This window comes from Tarenaya hassleriana, unplaced genomic scaffold, assembly GCF_000463585.1.
Source record: "Tarenaya hassleriana unplaced genomic scaffold, ASM46358v1 Cleome96, whole genome shotgun sequence".
Taxonomy (NCBI): domain Eukaryota; kingdom Viridiplantae; phylum Streptophyta; class Magnoliopsida; order Brassicales; family Cleomaceae; genus Tarenaya; species Tarenaya hassleriana.
This window is the reverse complement of record NW_010972002.1, coordinates 187,934-210,020: the sequence shown is the minus strand read 5'-3', so window position 1 is coordinate 210,020 and position 22,087 is coordinate 187,934. Positions and strand designations below refer to the sequence as shown.

Sequence of the window (22,087 nt, the reverse complement as noted above, 5' to 3'; positions counted from 1 at the left end):
TCAATCTGAGCCGTTAAATGAAATCCAACGGAGGAGGCCAAGCAAAGGCCCACCTTTCGTTTTCAAAGACCGTTCGGGGTTTTTTCAAAGATCTCTTGGGGCCCACTCATATATCGGCTTTATTGGGCCGTATTAGGTTTATAAAGTGAAGCCCAACAAGAGGCGGTCAAACCCGGTTTGTTAATATCCCGGTTTATTCCGGTTAACGAGCCGAATCAATTAGGAGTCCGATTGTAATTTCAGAAACCAGTTTTCTCTCTATCGTTCGAGGTGGCCCTTCTCTCCGACCTCTCTCGGGGCCGCCTAAGTCCTAACGCATAGGAACACCCGAGATTTCTGAGATTTTCCCCCCCTTCAGTTTCGTGAATACAAATAAACAAAAATCAGAAATTCAATCTCTCGATCTGGTTTGATTCGGATTCTAGCTTCGATCATCGGCAACCATGGCGGAGATGGCGAATCCAGATCTTGAAGGGATTGACGGAGTTCGTATGACGTGGAACGTTTGGCCTCGGACCAAGGTCGAAGCCAGCAAGTGCGTGATCCCACTCGCTGCCTGCATCTCCCCGATCCGGCGACATCCCGACATACCCTCGCTTCCGTACGCTCCGCTCCGTTGCCGTACCTGCTCTGCCGCGCTCAACGCCTTCGCCCGCGTGGATTTCACCGCAAAGATCTGGATCTGCCCCTTCTGCTACCAGCGCAACCATTTCCCTCCTCACTACCACATGATCTCCGACACCAACCTTCCCGGTGAGCTTTACCCTCAGTACACAACCGTCGAGTACGCGCTCCCGCCGCCGCCGGCCGGACAATTCGATCCGAAGACAGGGGCTCCGACCCAGGTGGCTCCGTCGGTGTTCGTGTTCGTTCTCGATACTTGTATGATCGAGGAGGAATTGGGTTTCGCCAAATCGGCGCTCAAGCAGGCGATCGGATTGCTCCCTGAGAATGCTTTGGTGGGCTTTGTGTCGTTTGGTACTCAGGCTCATGTGCATGAGCTGGGATTCTCCGAGATGTCTAAGGTTTATGTCTTCAGGGGAAACAAGGAAGTTACCAAGGATCAGATTTTGGATCAATTGGGGCTTGGAGCTTCTTCAAAGAGAGCTCATGCTTCTGGTTATCCCAAAGGAGTGCAAAACGGATTCCAGAGTGGTGGTGTTAACAGATTCTTGCTCCCTGCATCTGAGTGCGAATTCTCACTCAATTCGGTGGGTAATCGTCTCGATTCTTTTGGTGGGTGGAATCGTAGAATGTGTTAGCCTGTGCATTCGTATAGTGCTCATTCCACTTTTATTGATTGTCAAGTAGACAAATTTTATCTGATTCCTCCACTTGCAAGTGTTCCACGAACTGTAACATGGTTTTATTACATTCTTGTTGTTGATGTTTGGTCTGCAGCTTTTGGATGAGCTCCAAACAGACCAGTGGCCTGTTCAGCCAGGTCATCGTCCTCAACGATGCACGGGTGTCGCACTGAGTGTAGCTGCTGGATTGCTTGGAGCTTGCTTGCCTGGAACTGGTGCGAGAATTGTGGCTTTGGTTGGGGGCCCGTGTACGGAAGGCCCTGGAACGGTAATATTTTGTTGGTTCCTCTGTCGATTGTATTGTCAAGTTTCATCGCACTATATCTGGGAAGCATGTCTGAAAGGTTTAAGGGTGAATTTTCTTTCTTTTGTCTTTTCCTCCACAGATTGTCTCAAAGGATTTATCAGATCCTGTGCGCTCTCACAAAGATCTAGATAAAGATGCCGCTCCATATTATAAAAAGGCTGTCAAGTTCTACGATGGTGTTGCGAAGCTGCTGGTGGACCAGGGTCATGTGTTAGACCTTTTTGCTTCTGCACTTGACCAGGTATTGCCTTGTCATGCTCATATTGTTTGATAGCCTCATTCTGGTTTTGTTCCTTAGGTTCAAACATGCTGAACCTGTTTCCTTTGGCATTTCTTTTGTACGTTTAGCCAAAATGAATGCATCTTTTCGTTGGTGCTTTGAAAGTGTGATTTATCTTTCCATCCCCGAGACATCTTATGTCTGGATTTAGATATCTAATTATAATTGCCTTCGCTGTTGCATTTTGGATATAGTTAGGTTGGGGTTGCTGAAATGAAAGTTGCAGTTGAAAGAACCGGCGGCCTTGTTGTTCTATCCGAAAGTTTTGGTCATTCTGTATTCAAAGATTCCTTCAAGCGGGTATTTGAAGACGGGGAGCACTCTCTCAGCCTCTGCTTTAAGTTAGTTCTGGCTTCAAATTTCTTTGCATTATATCTTATTTTTAGTTTATGTTATGTCATTAGGCGTATTCAGTTGGCAATTCAAAAATCTTTCTCTTCTTTGAGAGCATCATACTTTATTTTATTTATATCGTGAGGACGATGTTCTTTTCTTTATGTTTTGTTCCCAACTCAATGTTAACCTCTAATTTTCAGTGGCACACTTGAGGTCAATTGTTCAAAAGACATCAAAATTCAAGGGGTTATTGGGCCTTGCTCGTCATTGGAGAAGGTTAAACCTGGAAGGCTTAAAACCTGCTTGTCTCAAGACTTGTTTTGTGCTATGTAAATGAAGGAAAAGCTCTTCCTAATTGATTTTAATATTTTCATTTGGCTATATGCAGAAAGGCCCTAGTGTTGCTGACACAGTTATCGGTGAGGGGAATACTACTACTTGGAAGTTGTGTGGCCTCGACAAGAGTACTTGCTTGTCTGTCTTTTTTGATATATCTTCTAGTGGTTCAAATACTCCTGGAGCTGCAAATCCTCAGTTGTATTTGCAGTTCCTCACAAGGTGTTTTTTGCAGTTCCTTTTTTTTACGTTGTCTTCTTACTTTCTTCTTTTTCCTGAACTGAACCTTTCTGTATAGCACTGGATTCACTGTTATTGATTAAATTGCAGTTACCAAAACCCGGAAGGTCAATCATTGCTTCGGGTTACAACTGTGACCAGACAGTGGGTAGATACTGCAGTGAGCTCAGAGGTTAATTCTGGTCTTCTTACTTGCTTTCTGCTTAATTTGCAGCTTCATTCCAATACCTTATGAGCAATTGAGATTTTTTCTGTATCATCAGTATATGCTCCGAAGGAAAGCCTTGGCACACCGGTTAAGGTGTTGCTGTTGTGTCCTTAGAGGACACGGGTTCGAGTCCCGGAAGCAGCCTCTTGCAGAATATATTCTGCAAGGTAAGGTTTGCCTATAATACACCCTTGTGGTGGGACCCTTTCCCGGACCCCCGCTCAGCGGGGATGCTTTGTGCACCGGGCTGCCCTTGCCCATCAGTGCTCCCTTATTCTATACCATGAAGATTTGATCAATCAACTTTTCTCACACGCTACTCTTTTTTGTTTTTTTGCTTCAGAAGAATTCAGCTGTTATGTAATTTTGTATGTGCTCTCCGTGTTAGGAAAAACATTGTTCCTGTATCTCTTTTCCTCTCCCTAGTAAACCTAGATATTCCACCAAAACCACCATTATCGCTTATGCATCTATTCTTTAACTTATTTTATGAGGTAATTATAGTCGTATTTCCAGGGTTATTTATGTGTAACAAAAAGCTTAACCTGCAAACTAGCATTTTAAACTATTGTGATTATAAACCTTTTCAGGAACTTGTGCAAGGTTTTGATCAAGAAACCGCTGCTGTGATAATGGCAAGATTAGCTTCCTTGAAAATGGAGATGGAGGTATATCTTCGCATCTTTCTTATTGCTTACAATGGATGAATTTGAATGATTTCTGGTTTTTGTGTTGTGGATGACTTTTAATATGTGGTTCTGATAAGAGCCACCGAAGTAGAGCTCACCCCCAAAACCCAGCTTGTAAGGAGTGGGTGTCTATTTCTAAGGGCCTTACAACCCCCGAAGTTCAATGGTTTGTGAATTCCTAAAAGGTTCCAATTGTAAAAAGAAAAAAAAAAGTGATGGAGGTCTAATTTCTTCCTCAAAATGTAGAGTCTTCTCAACATATGTACATGTCCTCCCAAAATTTAGGCTTTCCCTTGTTAGATTCAACTTTCATCTCTTTATACTAAGCATTTGTAGTCTGCCCTGAAGTTCATACTGCAGCCACTTAATGTGTCTTCCTATAGTCCACCCATTTATGCAAGACATTGTATCCTATTATCTGCTTTATGTCTTTCTGTGATAGAACTGATGTATGTAAACGGGTTATCTTGTTTTGTGTCACAGGAGGGATTTGATGCTACAAGGTGGCTAGATCGTAACCTCATTCGTCTTTGCTCAAAATTCGGTGACTACAGAAAGGATGATCCAGCATCTTTCACTCTAAATCCATATTTTTCCTTGTTCCCTCAGTTCATGTTTAATTTGCGGAGATCACAGTTCGTGCAGGTACCCCACGCTTTCTAGTTGTCTATTGTTGTTTCTTCTCATTCAACTCGCCTACACAGTTGAATCACGAATTCGTTGGTGACCTTGGGGGATAATTGGCAGGTCTTTAACAACAGTCCAGACGAAACCGCTTACTTCCGCATGTTGTTAAATCGAGAGAATATCCCAAATGCAGCTGTCATGGTCCAACCATCGTTGACTTCATATTCATTCAATTCCCCACCTCAACCGGCTTTGTTGGATGTGGCTTCCATTGCTGCTGATCGTATTCTTTTACTAGATTCTTATTTTAGTGTTGTTGTGTTCCATGGCATGACTATAGCACAATGGCGAAACATGGGTTATCAGCATCAGCCCGAACACGCGGTATGTATGCTCTGAAGTTAGAAGTGATTCTTTATTTGTGGAAAGCATTTGGAAAATTTTCAGATTATCATCTGCAATTATGGTTTGGTTGCTCGATTAAACACCCGACAGCCATACTTCTATGCAGTTTTTTATGATCTTAAGGGTCATCTTTATTTAGGTGTAGAGTTATGGTCCTGTAGCTACTAGCTATAAACAATATGTTCTTTTGAGCACATTGTTAGAAATGATGGGGATTGGGGAGTAGAAGTCTAGAAAGAAATCAAACCGAGACATTTAATCGTAGGACCATATGCTATTAGAGTCGATTCCTTTTAGGACAGAGAAGGTTGTTGGCAAGGACATCGTCCTTCTCATTACATCCTACGCAACGAAAACTATATAAAACGTTTTCATATTTTGCTGATGTTATAATTGCTGATGGCTGAAATTGTGATCCCTTGTTTTAGGCCTTTGCTCAACTACTGCAAGCTCCTCCAGAGGATGCCCAGATGATAGTCCAGGATCGTTTCCCAGTTCCCAGATTAGTTGTGTGTGATCAACATGGATCTCAGGTCAGCATGTTGTTCTTATCTTCTTCTTTTTTCGTAAAGCGCGATTACGTTTTTTTAGATTCATGGTGACCATCTAACAATTTCGGACATCCACCCGAGACAAAATTTCTTCGGGGTAGTTTTGCTTATATCTGGAAAATCATATTTGATGATTTCTTCCCCTGCTTTATAGCGTGATGGATTTGCGTATAAGCAGCTTCGACTAAGCACGGATTTTATCATGGTTGCATTTGCGTATTCTGAGCTTATGGTTCATCTCATTAACGCGTCTCGGGAAACTTGAACTCGATCATTCGTATATGTTCCGGTAATGCAGGCGAGGTTTTTATTAGCGAAGCTGAACCCATCAGCGACGTACAATAACTCCAACGAGATGGCGGCTGGTTCAGACATAATCTTCACGGACGACGTCAGCCTGCAAGTCTTCTTCGAGCATCTTCAGAAACTGGCAGTGCAATCTTGAGAAACCAGTTGCGAGAAGTTCGTTCATTCAAGGTTTGTGCTTTGCATAGTTTTGATGCCTTTTGCAACGTTTCTTGTCTATTTATGGCTTTGGAGATGAGATTTTATTATATGATCATTTATACATTGGTGAGATAATCGCATGGTAAAACAAAACTATGTGCTGTTGCTAGTTTTTAGCTCGTGTGTACTCTAGGTACTGAAATCGGCAAGGAACGGCGCGCAGTGTTATCTTGGAGCAACAAAACGGCATGTATTTTGCTGATCATAATCTCTCGCCAGTATATATAAACGGTACCATGCATTCCCCCCCTGCAATGATTAAATAAAAAAGAACAAGATATCTTTATATAATAAATGATACATACATTTCTTCTCTATCGAGATTTGAAATTTGAAAAAAAAAATATGAGTTATTCGAATTTGGGGTTAGATATTTCAAAATCTTGAATATCCATTCTAGCCCTGTTTTTCGATATAATTCGGACAGTAAATCCGAGACATAACATAATTTATAATTAACAAAATAAAAAGCTAGTTTGAACACCAAATTGGATAGTTTAACCGGTGAAATGAGGGTTAGTTGTCTTATTCCGAATTCAAACTTCAGGTTGAAAAAAGAGATTAAATATGGTTTGTTTCCAATTGTGTGATTAATCTGGGTGTCGGTCCATAATTTCCGATTATCGTAACAAAAAATGTAAGATAATAATATGAGTCCTCGTGAGGCTCTCGTTGTCCCTAACTCACACATCTTCACTCTCTCCTGCTTTGCAATTATATAATTGCTTTCTCTTTGAAAGGGAATGTCTTTTAATGTCTTGTCTCAGTTAGTCACCTCCTCCAAACCAAAAAAAAAAAGTTATTTTTTTTTAAAAATTTGTTTTTTACAATGAAACTTCAAAGATTGAACCCCACATACACTATTTGCAAACTATACATACACATTTGTATATATATATATATATATGTATATACATGTGTGTGTGTGTATAACCTATTGAACTACAATGCCGCATACCAATCAATCATTCAACCCCTTTGGCTTGGCATAATGGCAGAAAGACAGACTTCGGAAGTTACATATAGTGGTCGAGGTATTGATTGTTTGACCCAAAAAAAAAAATACCATTCAAATCTTATTCTATTGTTTTTTTCTTTTGATTTGATTTCTATATGTAATGATAATTTTTATAAAAGTGGCTGACCATTAAATTGCCTGTTACTACCTAGACATCTTTCGTAATAGATTTATATAACTAGGTTGATTCCTTATACATATATGTATGTATATCATGCATGAAAAAACTCGTTAGAACCCTACGTAAAATAATTGGTAAAACGAAAAATCTTATTCAGAAGCAAAACATGGTATAGGTTTCAGAAAGATTAAATGCTATTATAAGAAACCCATCAATTATATGATTTAACTGTGACAAGAGACCAAACAGTGATTGGTCGGTCCATCATCGAACAGTAATAGATATTATTGTTGTTATTATTATTATTATTATTATTATTATTTTGGTGCCATTTTGATTCGAAGCTTTTTCTATCGAGACTCTCTTTGGTCGTCCCAAACTTCTCGAGTTAGTCATTCTCTAGGCACGTGGCATCACGTGACTGTTGTATGTCGTCGTCGTCGTCATCAAAATTAATTTATTTTATTTATATAGAAAATATAATACCCAGACCAGATTATCTTGAAATTGATTGCGAGACAGTGGTTATATTTTTTTCTTCTTCTTTTCAAGTGAAATAATAATGTCAATGACTTGACCATTCATTGTATTGATGACGAATATGCGTTATCGAAAAATATTTTTTTAATCTGATTTTACATCCTTTTATATATGAAATGTTGTGTCAATCTTTTTAATCATTTAATTTCGTAGCTGTTTCAAATCTTGTGTCGGATGTAAAATTGTCACGTTTAACAAATTTTGAATAACCTAGTGAGAATCCAAAGAAAATAGAACCGATACGGTTGGTTTATATACGATATATAATTTGGTTTGAAAAATCTCTCTTTTATCCATAATTATTTCCGATTTTGAATTTTTTTTTATACAAATCTTATCTTCAATTTGATTATGGATTTTATACCCTACTCTTGTTATTAATTCATTCATCTACTTTTGCTATATATCTCTAATATATCCATTATATATATATATATATATATTAATATTAAGAAGATGAAAACTTGTAACTTAGAGAGGGTGTCTAAATTTAAGAATCTTGCCATTTTGTAATGAATACAAGATCCTTCGAGATCTTATCCACACATCACACAAAAATCATGGTTATGTTTTGATATTTGAAAGGTTTTAAGATAATGTGATAGGGGCCTCTTCTTTGCCAAAAAATGACATGATTAGACATTTGGACATGGACATGCAATATCAAAGTAGAAGAGTGAAAAAAAAACTTTCAATATTTATACAATATCATGGGAGAATCCCATAAAAAAAATCCCTAATGAAACTTAATTTTAACATAATAATAATAATAATAATAATAATAATAATAATAATAATAATAATAATAATAATAATAATAATAATAATAATAATAATAATAATAATAATAATAATAATAATAATAATAATAATAATAAACCAAATATAATTACAATTTTAGCATTTTACGTATGACCGCTAACACTATTAATGAAACTTTGGATTACGTCTCCGGAATCCGATCTATAGATTAAAAAAATAAATAAAAACAAGATAAAAACAAAAAAAACAAAAACAAAAAAATCCACGTACATGGTATCTATGAAATCCAAGGGTCCATTAATTTTTATCAATGGTCACATGTAATCCATTAGGTTATATATATTTGAAATTTTGTTTTGATAATGTATATATTTATATATTTGAAAGTTTAACATAGTTGGTGTCTTATTATGTGAAAAACTGAACTTTATATATTAACTCCTTAATTTTTTTCTTTACCAAAAAAAAAATCAAGGAGTAGTTAAAGTTTTTGGCAGGATTTTTCATAATAATACACAGACACACAAACACATTGATAAAAAAGAAAGAGATTTATTAGATAAAGTTTATTTTTTTTATTAATCGGTATGTAATATATATATATATATATATATAACGTATTAAACATATATAATATGTAGAAAATGTGTACACATATAAAATTGATGGCCCGTCTATTGCTGAAAAGCTAGCGAGATGAACCACTCTTATATAGTGCAGATTAGACAGAGTTCCTTTAAATAAATTATAAAAATAAATGAATAAAAATCAGATGGGAAAAACAGAAGAAACCAATGTATTTTGTCCTTTGGGAGAAGACACAAGTAGGGCTAATAAAGCCAATGAAACTATAGATCGAGATAAGGGTCCTTTTCTTTTACTTTTATGAATGTATACACTGTTTTTAGTTTTTGCTATAATTGCTATCATTATTATCATTTTTGGTGAGATATATAGATTCTTGTATATTATATGGTCGAGGCTGAACTATATTTTCTTTTTCACCAATTTAGAAAAAGAAAATATTGAAAAACTATATATCACATGAAAAACAATACGATTTTAAGTTTCTTTTAGTCTTTTGCACCATTAAATTATATATATATATATGTATATATTAATTATAGGGACCTTTGGTTCAAATATATTTTCTAGAAAATTTGAAATTACGGGTGAATACTTCTCTCCACGTTTGGATTTGAATCCAAGATAAAAGAAATATACTTTGCATATTTTTTTTACCCATAGGCCACTTAAACTTAGGTTATATTAATATATATATATATATATATATATATATATTGTGAACAAAAGCGAAGTATTTGATAATATCCCATAATTAAAAGGTAATATTTTCTCAAAATTTTATAAAATATGTAACGTGGAAAATTATCATGTTTTTTGACAATCTAACTGCCGGAGAAAAAGGTGAAGAAATGACAAGCTGGTGGAGGAAGACATCATCGCCCTGAGGAAAACCAACGCTTCACAACGTGGCTTTGAATATGCTTTCAAGAGTTTCGTTGCATGGGCCACGTGAAGTTGCATTGCACTTCAACGTACAAGTGGGCCCTTCTACATATCACAAAGCTTTTCCCCCTCCCTCCCTCCATGCACCGTCTATACATACATATACATATATATATATAGGTATCCTATATAAGTGTACACATATAGCGAATCATAAACTATCATCTAATATATTGTATATAAAAAACCAAAACACATACAAATGTATTTAAGCAATTTCCATGCGGGACGCCGACAGGAGTTTTGGGTGTTCGGGCATTTTGTGTGTATACATTGGAGGGTGAACTGAAGTGTGTGCGTTGTCGGCGTCTCTGATTGTACGTACGTGCGGGTCTTTAATTAATTATCTGCGTGTATGTATGCATGTATATGTAAACGCGTATATATGTGTGTATAGAGTAGGTGTATATATAAGTATGCCGTATATATATGTGTAGTTCCAAGGTTCTTGGGGCTTATGAGGCAGTTAATGGAGAACATGAAGGAGAGAAAGGAGAAGCTGAAGAGATCATTGAGACAACAAAGAGCAAAACTTTATATTATGAGAGTCTGCATCACAATGCTTCTCTGTTGGGATGATAACGCTCATTCTTGATTTTTTGCCTTTTTTTTGTTCTTCCGGTGTTGGTGTATATACACACATATATATATATATATGTATATATATAGATATATATGTTAGAATTTATACTGAAGCTCCTTTTTCTTGTTGAAGTTTGACAAATTCTCTCTCTCTCTCTCTGCACTATAATGATCTCATAGTTCTTGCGCCTTAGAGATGAAACTCAAGTTTTAAGGAACTATATATATTGTCTTAAATAGAAAACAAGAGTAACTTTATGTGTGAAATATAAAATGTTTTGGAACGTATAATTGTTGTATTCTAAAATATTGAATAAACTGTAAGATTGTGTGATTGAACTCATTTTTCATTTTGATGTTTCTAAACAGGGAATCAAAATTCCGCGTTTTAAGATAAGGTCTGTATGCACATAACATAACATATACTATACCGTTCATTAAAAGCATTTATCAAAGTGTCACCGAATGCATAACAGCTATACTTATAACATCCCATCGTATGAGATTATTAATATTTAATAAAATAACATATAATATAGAAACCAACCCACCAAAGTAGAACCTCTCGACCCAACAAGCTTAGCTTTTGTCCTTTGCATGCACGACATGAAAAAGAAGATCGCGTTACGTACACAAACACGCCGGAGATGTGTCCTTCCCAAATCCATACGTTCATATTGGCAATACACTCCGGAGTTTTTTTTTTTTTTTTTTTTTTTACAATTTGGGGACTGTGAGGGCAAAAGTCCCGAGAGGAAGAGGGAGACAAGTGAAAAGTCAGGTTGTCTTGTCATCTTCAGTACAGTAGGAACCCACACTTGTCAACTTTCACACTCTTCGCCTCACGCTTAATATGAGAGAGCTCCTCCCTATATAATTTGTTACCTCTTTTCCACCCCCTCTCTCTCTCAAAACACTCTAAGATCACCGGGAGAGAGAGAGTCTCTCCGGCGAGAAAATGGTCGGGAAACAGTCGGGTACGACTAGGGTTTGGAAGATTCGATCATGGGGCTGGTGTTCGAAGATGGTGAAGGAGCAAAGAACACGTCTGTACATCATTTGGAGATGCACCGTTATTCTCTTACGTTGGGACGACTGACCGATGAATGGAGGTCAAATCGACAACATATATGTATACACCAATATAGTACGTAGTTATAGCAGCTGTTTGGTTCTGGCATCTGTGTAAATCCGACATGAAGGTGTTTTTCTTAGTAGATTCTCAAGTGGGTTTGAAGTGTGTGTGTGTGTGTTATATTAGACCATGAATGGTAATGAATCGCCTAATTCCCAATGCAGATCTGTGAACGACTAGACAACTTTTATTGAGACATAAATCTGTGGAGTAATAATTAAATCACAAAAGTGTATGTATCTGTGTATAGCATGTAATATTTCCAACAGAACCCATCTTCCAGAATTTGGACCAACCCAAATCCCTAGTGACAACGGAATAATGGCTAGAACACGACCTGCTCGAAGATCGATCTTGGTTTCTGCCCCTTTTTCCTTCTTTCTCAGCACAAGAGAACGAAAATACGATCGCCTCTTGTCTGGAGCAAGAACGTACAACCGAAACCATCAGTTTTTCTTCTGAAGAGGCTCGGTAATCGTCACGTGCGGTTTCCTGGATTCGGAATCTTGTTCGGGACCTGATGCCTTTGGTTTAAGCGCTTGTTTACTTTGTCCTCCCTGGGAAACAACGACACAGCAGATTCTTATCTCTAGGGATCTCTCACTTTGTCAGAAGGAGAACAAAGATTCTGCTTTCTTTTGGGTTCCTTACTTGTATAAACGACCCAAGCAATAGATACAATGTTACTTACAGGGCCCTTTTGACCGGTTAATCTCCGACTTGACGGAGCCCGAGCTATTGACGAGGCAGCAGCCGCAGCTGCCACACGAATCCTGCAAAAGAAGATCGTTGCTTGCTTCGAAACAGGGTAATGGTTGGAGGCAACACTAAGTATACAAGACACAGAAAACAGTACCTTTTATGTACATCGACGTACTCATCCGTTTCATCCACTATCTCCTCCTGTACAGACATGGATTTTTTTTTAATGTAGATTAATGTTAATGGTTTCAAATGGAAACACTTGGAAAGAAAGTAGAAGGTACCTGAAGAAGTTCTTCGAAAACGTCTTCCAGAGTGATGATACCAATAACTTCACCATCTTCGATGTCTTCTGAAGCATGTGATGGGTACCCATTTGTTCCCGTCTCGTTGTTTCGCAAAGGAGATTGTTTGTTGATCTTATCGATGTTGACGACGACATCCTCCTTCGATATCAAGGGTGTAGTCAGTTGGGATTCATCGGTCATCGCATTACTCTCCTCGGGTTTTTCTTCAACCACTGTCGAAGGGGGAACTTTGGTTTTCCCCTTAACCTTCACAACTGCTGCCATGTGACTACTTCCCTTTTGAAACTCATTCAGTATATCATACAGAGGCATATCAGCCGGAACCCTGTTGCACGATTTAAACATTAGGTATCATAACCTTGCTGAATTTGTAAAAAAGGAAAAGCATTAACATATTTAGCGGAAAACACCTTGGGATTCTGCGGATAGATACTGCACTGACAGGGGTGTCTGTTTCTGGGCGAACTGTAAGAAGACTCTTTACCTAATGACAAGCAAAAGAGAAACGCATCATCAGAGTAACAAAGCATGTGATGAATACACAATTAAACATTAAAAAAAAAAATAAGTCCCCGGAGAGTCGGTGCCTACCAAAAGAAGTCCAATGATATTTTTTGGATTCCCGGAATAGACAGGCACTCGGCTGTGACCTCGTGCTAGGATCTTCCCCATAGCCTCCCTAAGCAGGCAAAGCAGAATAAAGATACATAAAGTCAAATTTTCTCCAAGAATTCACTAAAAAGTCATGATCAGATTCTCAGAAGCTAACTCACCAATCCAACTTTGAATTGACATCTAAGGAAAACGTTGATTCAATCGGTGTCATGGCTTCCTGTGCAGTCTGTCAAACCAAATCCAACTTTTCATGAATATTTCCACCATTTCCATAAAGATCAAACAGCAACTCAGTCATGATATCAAGACATAGTGACAAAAGCCTAAAAACAGAATTTTATATATATACCTTTTCTGTCAAATCCAGTGCTCCACTTATGATCGTTGTCTCATCATGTGTAAGTTCACCTCCCTTACCAGCCTAAAATGACAGTTGTTTTACGACAAGTTAGCAAAATTAGTATCTCTTAGATGCAGTAAAAGAAGTAAATAGCATGTTCTTCAAGGTTTCTCTTACCTCTTGGCTGTGAATCGATACAAGAGCTTTCAACTGAGCCCGCCTAAACAAAGCTTCGTTGTGGCCCAGCACCCAATCCAAGATCTATCCACAACATCAGAAATTTAGAGAACAGAAAAGAAACCAAACAAAAAAAGAAAAGAAAAGCAAGAGGAGAATCCTGAAATGAGGAACTCATCATGTGCAAAAAGGGACAATAATATGAGCGCATTGTCTCATAATTCTGGGGAAGAATATATTCCTTTTTTTCTTTTATTGGTATGTAATTCAGGGAAGAATAGTTGCAGAAAACAGCAAAGAAGAGATCCATCAAAATCTAAACAGATGGGATCACGACACACAGAGAAGGAGAATCTAAGAACAAGATAAACCAAATACACAGTCCAATGCTGTCCTTGATATCTCGTCCATTAGATAGAACCATTACAAAAAAAGAACTTTTAAACAAAGAAACGAATATTCAGGAGCAGAAAAAACTTATTTCCGAATCAACTTAAAACAAACAGCTTCAAGTTGCAGCACATGTTCTGTAGCCATGACAATATTCTTGACTAGATACTCGAAGATTTACCTTTCCGATGGGATAAGCTATCGGGTAGCAGATAACCATCAAGATCCGGACAAGCCAGACAAAGTTTGCTCCAACAGCAAGTCCATACCTGGTGCATATAGCTTGAGGAATAACCTTAAAAGACAGAATCCACAACAGCCAAATCAGTGAAAGCCATAATGTGAGTAAAGGTTAGAACAGCGGAAACATGAGGTCGGAAAATCGTACCTCACCGAAGAATAGAACGAAAGTGACTGAAAGGATTATAGCAACATATTCATTGAATAGCTTATCCAAGTATATAGGAAGTCCCTGCAGATTACCATGATCATGTAAGAAATCAAGCTTGTCTCAATTCAACCAGAGAAATCTTCTTGTCTCAATCTAAACCCTTTAATTCGAAGAACCAATTGATAGTTCCCTCCTTGCATCGAACAGCAATGTCATAGAATCAACAGATTGAAGTTTTGACATTACCTCCATTGCAGCAGCATTGCAGAGAAGCAGTGTCACCAAAAGCTGATGCTGCTTTTGAACAACCGGAAGAATAGCAGCTGAATGATTCACGAGGAAATTTCCCCAACGAAGAACAAAAGGGCATAAAAAAGTTCAAAATTTTTCAACCGAATCATGATCATCCACATCAAAAGGGACCGAAACGACGGAATTCCAAAAGTTAAGGAACACCAAACGATCGAATTGATAGTGAAACGGGAAGAAAAGATGAATCACCAGCTTGTTTCTTCTCACTGGGGGTGCCGCTACGTTGGAGAATCTCGAGGTCGACGAGACCAAGGGACATCAAACCCAGAGTGAGTCCGGACATGATTCCGGCGAAGAGGATGAGGAAGCAAGAGATTCCGGCGTAGATGAACCACCACAACGACCCGAACGGGATAGCTTCTCCGTCGCTGTTCGGGTGGCCGACAGCGGCTAACATCCTCCCCGCCGCCACCGCATTTATCAGATGCATCTTCGATTCGATTCCAACTTTTTGATAATTTTTCGACTGGAGACGAAAACAGTGAAAAGAAAAAGACGATGATTGTACTACGTTGAAAATCTCTCTCCGTGCATTTCTCGTCGGTATATATATTTTTTAATTCGTTGATTTTTTTTTTGGTTCTATGTATTAATAAATAATAATTTATTAATAATTTTAGTGGCGATTTTTTTAAAACCTTTTTAGAGATTGTTAATTATTTGATATTATTCTAGATTTTGGAGTAAATAAAAGGGAAATCATTTGTCAAAATTTTCTAAAAACCTAAACCTTAATTTTTGTCTTCTAAAATCCAAACTTTGATATTATTAAATAAATCTGAATTTAAACATGACATGACAATTTATAAATTCAATTTTAAAAGGAGATTATATCAAAAATACTTTTATTTTATTATTTTTATTTCAACACATATCTTTCTTCAACTTTGATCATATGATCCATATGATCCAAAATATAGTGTGGTCACATTTTGATTTTATTGATTATAACGTTAAATTTATAGTGATCTCACTAATTCATTATATTCATATCTGATATATCTTACTAATTATTTCATTAAAACATTATAAATTTAATGTTATGAGTAATGAGCTCAATATATGACCATACTATATTTCAGGTTATATGGATCACATGATCACATATAAAAAATGATATGTATTGAAGTAAGAATAGTAAAATAGAGGTATTTTTGATAATGTTTAAAAGACAAAAAAATAAAATTGAGATTTTTTAGCAAATTTTGCCAAATTGATGTATTAATCATCTAATTTTCCTAAATAAATAAAAATTGGAAACAACTGACTTTTCGGACGCCGGAGTGTGTTTTGATCCATTGTGGTATTTTATATACTATTCAAATTAGGTCAAATCAGATTTTTATTAAAAACGTATTTATATATTTTTTAATATTATCTCCATTAAATTTTTAATATAAATGTATGGTAAAACTGTCCAAAAAACTCTTTTAACCCTTCATACCTCGATAAAAAAACTTTATACTTTTTTTTTCACAAAAAACTTATATTTATATTTATTCACCGAAATATATATATATTTTTCAAATATCAGATAAAAAAATTCTATATTTTTTTATTACCAAACAAACTTTTTACTTATATTTATTTACCGAAATTTACATATATTTTATAAATTCCACTAAATAAACCCCTAAATGTAAACAAGAAAAATACAGTAAAAAATCTATCCGAACCTAACTCAACCGATATATATTCGAACCGAATCAAATCGATTAAAATAATATACCAGATTGGATATGAATATTTCAAATCGAAAATAATCAAATCCGAAATAACTGTAAAGCGAATAAACTAAACTCGAATTAACCGTAACCGAATATAATCATTTATATACCTATATGTCATCAATTAATATCTAATATATTCTAAATTTAATTAGAAAAAATAATATAATAATATTGGATTCACTCGAATTTGAAATATTCATATCTAATCTGATATATTATTTTTTATCGTATTTTTTTGGTTTTTGTATTTAAAGACTTATTTGCTAAAATTTAGAAAGTACAAACAAATAAATATAAATATAGAATTTGAATATAAAAAAAATGTAGGATTACAAATATATTTCGATAAATAAAAATAAGTATAGAGTTTTTTTATAATAAAAACAAATATAAGGTTTTTTTTCGACATGTGAGAGAGAAGTACAACATTTTTTGAGCAATTTTTTCTAAATTTATTGATTGGATATGCATTTATAAAAAATAGTACCAACCAACAAATATAAATAAAATTAAAAAAATTGGACTCAAGGAGAGTTCCAAAGAAGAGATTTCCAACAAGTAGACAATGTTTGACTGATCTAAGCATTTGTTGTATACTTCATGCTGCAAAAACTCTAAACAAAAATCAAATCACCTCAAGAGTGAGAACATTATATTAAACCATCATCCCAAATAAAAATGTGAATCCAAAACCCTCCCCCAAATATTAATATTACATCATCTTCCTCCTCCTCCATGTCCAACTGGAAAGAACACCCAGATTGAAACTGGCTGGCATGGAAGAAGACAACAAGTGATGCCAGTGATGCAGCTACAAGCCTAAGATGACGAGTAGTTCAGTAAAGCAACTACCTCGGGATGGTGTTTGGTAAGTTACTCCGAGTCTTTTTGCTTTTTCGAAGCAGGCCCGTCTTCCCTCTGCTTCTTCTTGGCCTCTCTCCGTTCTCTCTTCACTCCTTTGGCCTTGTTAGGCAATACCATTTCTCCAAGCTGATATACATAAGGAGCCAACAAGATTAACAGGAAAGCTTGGATATCGGTTTTAGGGGTAAACCCAAAAAACAGGAAAAAGGTTTTGTGTCAGTGGTTCCTGATGGAGAATAATTCTCTTACCTTCTGATCAGGAATATAAATCTTCCCAATCTTTCCTTGTACTGCATCTTGACTGACATTTTATTTATGAATGTTTTTTCTGAAGAAACGTTTAACCAGAACAAACACTTACATAAGATAAAAACGTCGGAAGCACATGACCCATGATCTTATTATATTGCGACGATAAATTCATGACATACATTTTTACACAAACATTACAGACAAAGCTTCATAACAATGGCTGGCAACACATTCAGACAAAAACACACATCATAAGCTCATGGGTCTGATCTGTTTCAGCAACCACCTTGTTCTTCACTTGACATGGATGGAGAAGAAAAGGAGTACAAAGCCTATTATAAACCTTCTTCTTAGGCTTATCTTTAGCAGTTTTCATGGCTTCTTTCATTAAGCTTTCGTTAGGAAGGCGATGGCGACGGACAACCAAGTCCATGGATGGACCGACTTCTACAAGTTCCATCCTAGGTACAATGGTTCCTGACTTTTTGAGCCTCAGCGCGCAATGAGTAAGGAAAACCCTGTTTGGAGATACAGCTGTACATATGTAAGCACGATCTATTCCAGCGAGGTTCAGATTCTCCACGACCTGCAAACAAAAAAGTTCAATACTACTTTCAAATTCTGCCAATACAGAAGATCCATTAAAACTTGGATTAACCCCACAAAATCAAATGATTCTGATTTATGCAAAAACATGGCTCAACTCTAGGAGGTTTATAATATAAAACAAAAAAGATATGGCATGTCAAGAAAATACTTACCTCTCCTCGAAACAGGTCAAGCAAGACTTCTTTTAGATGTTTCAGCTCTTGTACATTCTCAAATCCTTCTCCCATAAAGCAAATGAAAGGCTTTGATCCTTCGTGAGGAGCTATCTTCTTATCGTAAGTAAAAGACTGCAACGACTTAAAGTTCTCTACCCCAACTTCGATAAGATCGTAGATATGGTGATCATACATTCTCCCAAGTACAAGATTGTCAGGTCGTTTCTTCGAGTGAGAACCATACTACAAAAAAAACATTCCAGATTTCAGGAAACACAATCGGCTAAAAAGTGAAAAATAATTTCCGAATAATCTTCCATCAGCACATCAAGTTGGCTAACAGCAAAATATAGTCTATGAATCCAGATAAACACTAGAGTTTATGCGAAAACTACAATGTTTAGCAATTGATACCCAGAATTCACACTCTAGAATTATACTGATTTCGCAACAGGTAAGACTATCTCAAAAATAACATCATTAACAAAAAACATTACCACGAAGATGCTGCAATCGGTTTTCTGGGAGAAGAACTCCAAAGAGGTTTCGCCTCCGGCCTCGAAGGGCCTGATATTCTCATTCTTCCTTGAGTATTTCACAGCACCTCCCTTCTTCAGATGGTACAGTTCCATCAATACGGCATTCAGCGTAGCACTCGTCTTCGTCCCATGAAGTATCAACGTTTTCTTCCCAGTTTCAACCTGCAAATCGGAAAAAAAAATTGAGCATTAGTACATTCAAACAGCAATAATTTTGCAGTTTTTTTAACGATACTCTCACTTTTTGGTTACATATTCCGAGAAATATACAATCAAGCAATCGCAGGTAAACCCAACAAGTAATTCGAGCAGAAAACTACTAAAATCAGCAAAAATTTGCAGCTTGAATGAGATTCAATCTTCTCCACTAGGGTTTCGAGTTTAGTTTTCAGTTCTTAAAATCTGGAAACTTTCCCGAGAACCAAACAACTAATCAAACGCATGGATGAACCAATAACGGAACTTACGAGCTTAGGCGCGCGCTTCTCGACTTCCCGTTTGCCTTTGCCCGACTTCGGCGTTTGAATCTTCAACATGATTAACCGAACAACCCTGCAACTTCCACAGGCGACGGCTCCGAGTGCAGAAAAACGAACACGAAGTGGGCTCTCTAGTTTAGGGTTTTAAAGTTTCAGCCTTTAACCCAAATGAAAGTATAAAAATGAAGAGAATTGTAGTGCGACCCTTGTATTATAAGAATATTTCTATTTCCTCCCCATTATCTTGTTCTGTCACTTAAGGCCCCCAAGTGAATTTATCGCTTAGCAAGTTGTTCGTGGACAATAATATCACAAACAATATGAGCGAAAACATTAAGAGTAAAGGCAAAAGGACAAACAAAATACAAGTTCACGTTTCAAGATCCTTTGTCCATCTTCAATTCTTTCTCTATTCCATGGAATATAGATAAGAGTTAGATTATATATATATCATTATCAACTTCTCTATTTCTGTCATAAGAATAACACATCGGTGAGAGAGATATTTGGGACCAATATATAAAGAGGTTAAACCTCTACTCTTAAATTAGCTTTTATGGTGGAGTTAGGGTTCAAACTATATCTATTGGTATAACAATCTGTTTCTCTTCACACCGGTGGGTCTCTAGAAAACCGTTCTCCTATGAGCATGCGGTCAGACTCGGCCAGAGAAGAATGATCGGGGTGTGATCAAATTTGTCCAACGCTGTGGTCGTCACTGTCTAAAAAGGATAATATTGATAAGAGTCTCATATCAATGACAGAGGAGAATTTGAAACCAATATATAAAGAGAGTTAAACCTCAATGGTTAATGTATCTCAACTCTTAACCTACCTTTTATGGTGTAAGGACCCAAACTATATCATTCTGATATATGTTGGGACTATATCATTCTTTTATGGTGTAAGGACCCAAAATTATATATATATATATATATGATCTAAGCCTATGTAGGAACTATATTTATGAATGTTTTTTCTGAAGAAACGTTTAACCAGAACAAACACTTACATAAGATAAAAACGTCGGAAGCACATGACCCATGATCTTATTATATTGCGACGATAAATTCATGACATACATTTTTACACAAACATTACAGACAAAGCTTCATAACAATGGCTGGCAACACATTCAGACAAAAACACACATCATAAGCTCATGGGTCTGATCTGTTTCAGCAACCACCTTGTTCTTCACTTGACATGGATGAGAGACCATTCCAACATGTCCTTGTGAGCTTCCTCTGCAGCTTTCACTGCTGATTCATCATCCGGATCGTACCTAATGCCCCACCCATGCGAGACATTCTCGTATATCTTCACATGGCTCTTGACCTATCACCATTTCTCCATTTCAGAAAGCAATACAGAACTGTGTCCATTATCGTTTCCCTTTCTTCTCTTTCCAGCTTCACAGCAAAGAGTTTTAGGTCGAAAATATCGGATCAGACGAAAAGCATACCTCAGGTTTAGAAGCAAGAACTTGTTCGAATTGCTTCAAGAGTTCGGGTGGGGATGTACGGTCGTTCTCAGCTCCTAATACAGCAATCGGAGCCTTGACCTCTGCAAAAAAGATGTCAACTTTAGTGTGGGGAAACCGAGAAATCTGTGGATATGGGAAGAAACGGAATCACTCACCTTTGATATCATCAACCGTGACGAAAGAAGGATGAAGCAAAACAGCAGCTTGAATAAGCTCATTCTTTGCCATTTCAACCACTACCTTTCCTGAAGAATACCGCACGAATATTACATTACTTTCTTCCATTGTTTCAGTATCAATAAGAAAGCGTCAAACTTTTACACAACTGCATATTTTGGAAGGTATACCATCAAGAAGAACAAACAAACTCACCTCCGAAACAGGCACCTGCAGCCCCAACTGCACTTATGCCTTTGCTCTTTAAGGCTTCAATTAATGGCTTTGAGTCCTCAAAGCCTTTGTCCTAAAAGCATAATTTTATCTGTTTCAGATAGAAACAAAGAATCTGACAGACACGACAGGAACACTTCATGAGAAAGAGCAACTGACTGGTTCGTGATCTTTCAACCAGACATGAAGAGGCCGGTCCTGGTTCTCGGGTTCATAAGGATCTCCTTTCAAGAAGTCGGGAACAACCACTAAAAACCCGGCAGCTGCAATCTTGTCAGCGAGGTTCCTTTCGTAATAAAGGAAAAGAAAGATTCAGTTTTCAAAAAATACTCTGCATTATTTTCAGTGTCATGAGAAGGGAGACTCAATCAGGTAAGAAGTAATACCTCAAGTTCGGAGCTTCATATCCTGTGAGAAAAATTTGAAGATGAAATGTTTAGAACATTATGATGAAAAGATCATTAATTCAAAGGAACAAACAAATCCGGCAAGATTAAGAGACCGAAACATGATCTTCCGACATTACTTAAACATCAAGCAAACAGCCCTAGACAAAGTGATTCATGGTCTAAAAATCAAAACTAAAGCAACAGTTATGAAGATTCAAGATAAGAGTTACCGAAAACATCAGAGAAAAGAACAATGCCGAGCTTGGAATCGGGGGATCCAGACACGTAAGCATCAAGGCCACCGAGCTTCTCGACCCGACCAGACCCGGAACTCGGGTTAAGGGTCGGTCGGTTTTCGCAGCACTGAGGACCAAACGCCATTGTCGATTCTTCTCAGAGAGGAGAGGATTCACCACACAACACAAGACCACGATTTGCTCCGTTCTTCTCAGTGTATAAATAGGGTTTATGATCGTCA

General features: G+C 36.9%; 4 protein-coding genes and 1 long non-coding RNA gene across 8 annotated transcripts; 1 reads left to right on the top strand and 4 right to left on the bottom strand.

The window, feature by feature from the left end:
- The first annotated feature begins 256 nt into the window (after nucleotides 1-256).
- On the top strand, nucleotides 257-6,108 carry LOC104804778 (protein transport protein SEC23-like). 4 transcript variants are annotated; one of them, XM_010529122.2, is made up of 13 exons: nucleotides 258-1,211; nucleotides 1,402-1,575; nucleotides 1,694-1,855; nucleotides 2,093-2,235; nucleotides 2,431-2,506; nucleotides 2,619-2,788; nucleotides 2,897-2,978; nucleotides 3,605-3,682; nucleotides 4,187-4,348; nucleotides 4,451-4,714; nucleotides 5,164-5,268; nucleotides 5,585-5,763; nucleotides 5,927-6,108. In XM_010529122.2, the coding sequence occupies exons 1-12, from the start codon at nucleotides 444-446 to the stop codon at nucleotides 5,729-5,731; spliced, it is 2,331 nt and encodes a 776-aa protein (XP_010527424.1). In that variant the 5' UTR covers nucleotides 258-443; the 3' UTR covers nucleotides 5,732-5,763; nucleotides 5,927-6,108. The 4 variants fall into 4 exon arrangements, with proteins under 4 accessions (XP_010527425.1, XP_010527424.1, XP_010527423.1 ...); XM_010529121.2 differs by having other exon boundaries at nucleotides 5,904-5,996; XM_010529120.2 differs by lacking the exon at nucleotides 5,927-6,108 and having other exon boundaries at nucleotides 5,585-5,902.
- Nucleotides 6,109-11,644: 5,536 nt separating this feature from the next.
- On the bottom strand, nucleotides 11,645-15,235 carry LOC104804776 (DUF21 domain-containing protein At4g14240-like). The gene is made up of 13 exons (XM_010529119.1): nucleotides 14,906-15,235; nucleotides 14,651-14,727; nucleotides 14,402-14,485; nucleotides 14,195-14,308; nucleotides 13,624-13,707; nucleotides 13,456-13,527; nucleotides 13,265-13,332; nucleotides 13,083-13,170; nucleotides 12,902-12,975; nucleotides 12,468-12,816; nucleotides 12,338-12,384; nucleotides 12,173-12,254; nucleotides 11,645-12,038 (listed from the first exon to the last, which is right to left on the bottom strand). The coding sequence occupies exons 1-13, from the start codon at nucleotides 15,144-15,146 to the stop codon at nucleotides 11,928-11,930; spliced, it is 1,491 nt and encodes a 496-aa protein (XP_010527421.1). The 5' UTR covers nucleotides 15,147-15,235; the 3' UTR covers nucleotides 11,645-11,927.
- Nucleotides 15,236-16,934: 1,699 nt separating this feature from the next.
- On the bottom strand, nucleotides 16,935-17,630 carry LOC109116292. Its single transcript, XR_002023777.1, has 3 exons — nucleotides 17,560-17,630; nucleotides 17,299-17,436; nucleotides 16,935-17,217 (listed from the first exon to the last, which is right to left on the bottom strand). It is a non-coding gene; the product is annotated as an uncharacterized LOC109116292 (long non-coding RNA).
- A 164-nt stretch (nucleotides 17,631-17,794) lies between these two features.
- Nucleotides 17,795-19,484, bottom strand: LOC104804771 (ribosome production factor 2 homolog). The gene is made up of 4 exons (XM_019201459.1): nucleotides 19,333-19,484; nucleotides 18,824-19,027; nucleotides 18,324-18,569; nucleotides 17,795-18,148 (listed from the first exon to the last, which is right to left on the bottom strand). Exons 1-4 carry the CDS (start codon nucleotides 19,399-19,401, stop codon nucleotides 17,795-17,797), a joined length of 873 nt encoding a protein of 290 aa, XP_019057004.1. The 5' UTR covers nucleotides 19,402-19,484.
- An 873-nt stretch (nucleotides 19,485-20,357) lies between these two features.
- LOC104804772 (endo-1,3;1,4-beta-D-glucanase-like) lies at nucleotides 20,358-22,086 on the bottom strand. The gene is made up of 7 exons (XM_010529116.2): nucleotides 21,840-22,086; nucleotides 21,607-21,628; nucleotides 21,380-21,506; nucleotides 21,203-21,293; nucleotides 20,986-21,075; nucleotides 20,810-20,910; nucleotides 20,358-20,682 (listed from the first exon to the last, which is right to left on the bottom strand). Exons 1-7 carry the CDS (start codon nucleotides 21,988-21,990, stop codon nucleotides 20,542-20,544), a joined length of 723 nt encoding a protein of 240 aa, XP_010527418.1. The 5' UTR covers nucleotides 21,991-22,086; the 3' UTR covers nucleotides 20,358-20,541.
- Between the last annotated feature and the right edge of the window lies 1 nt (nucleotide 22,087).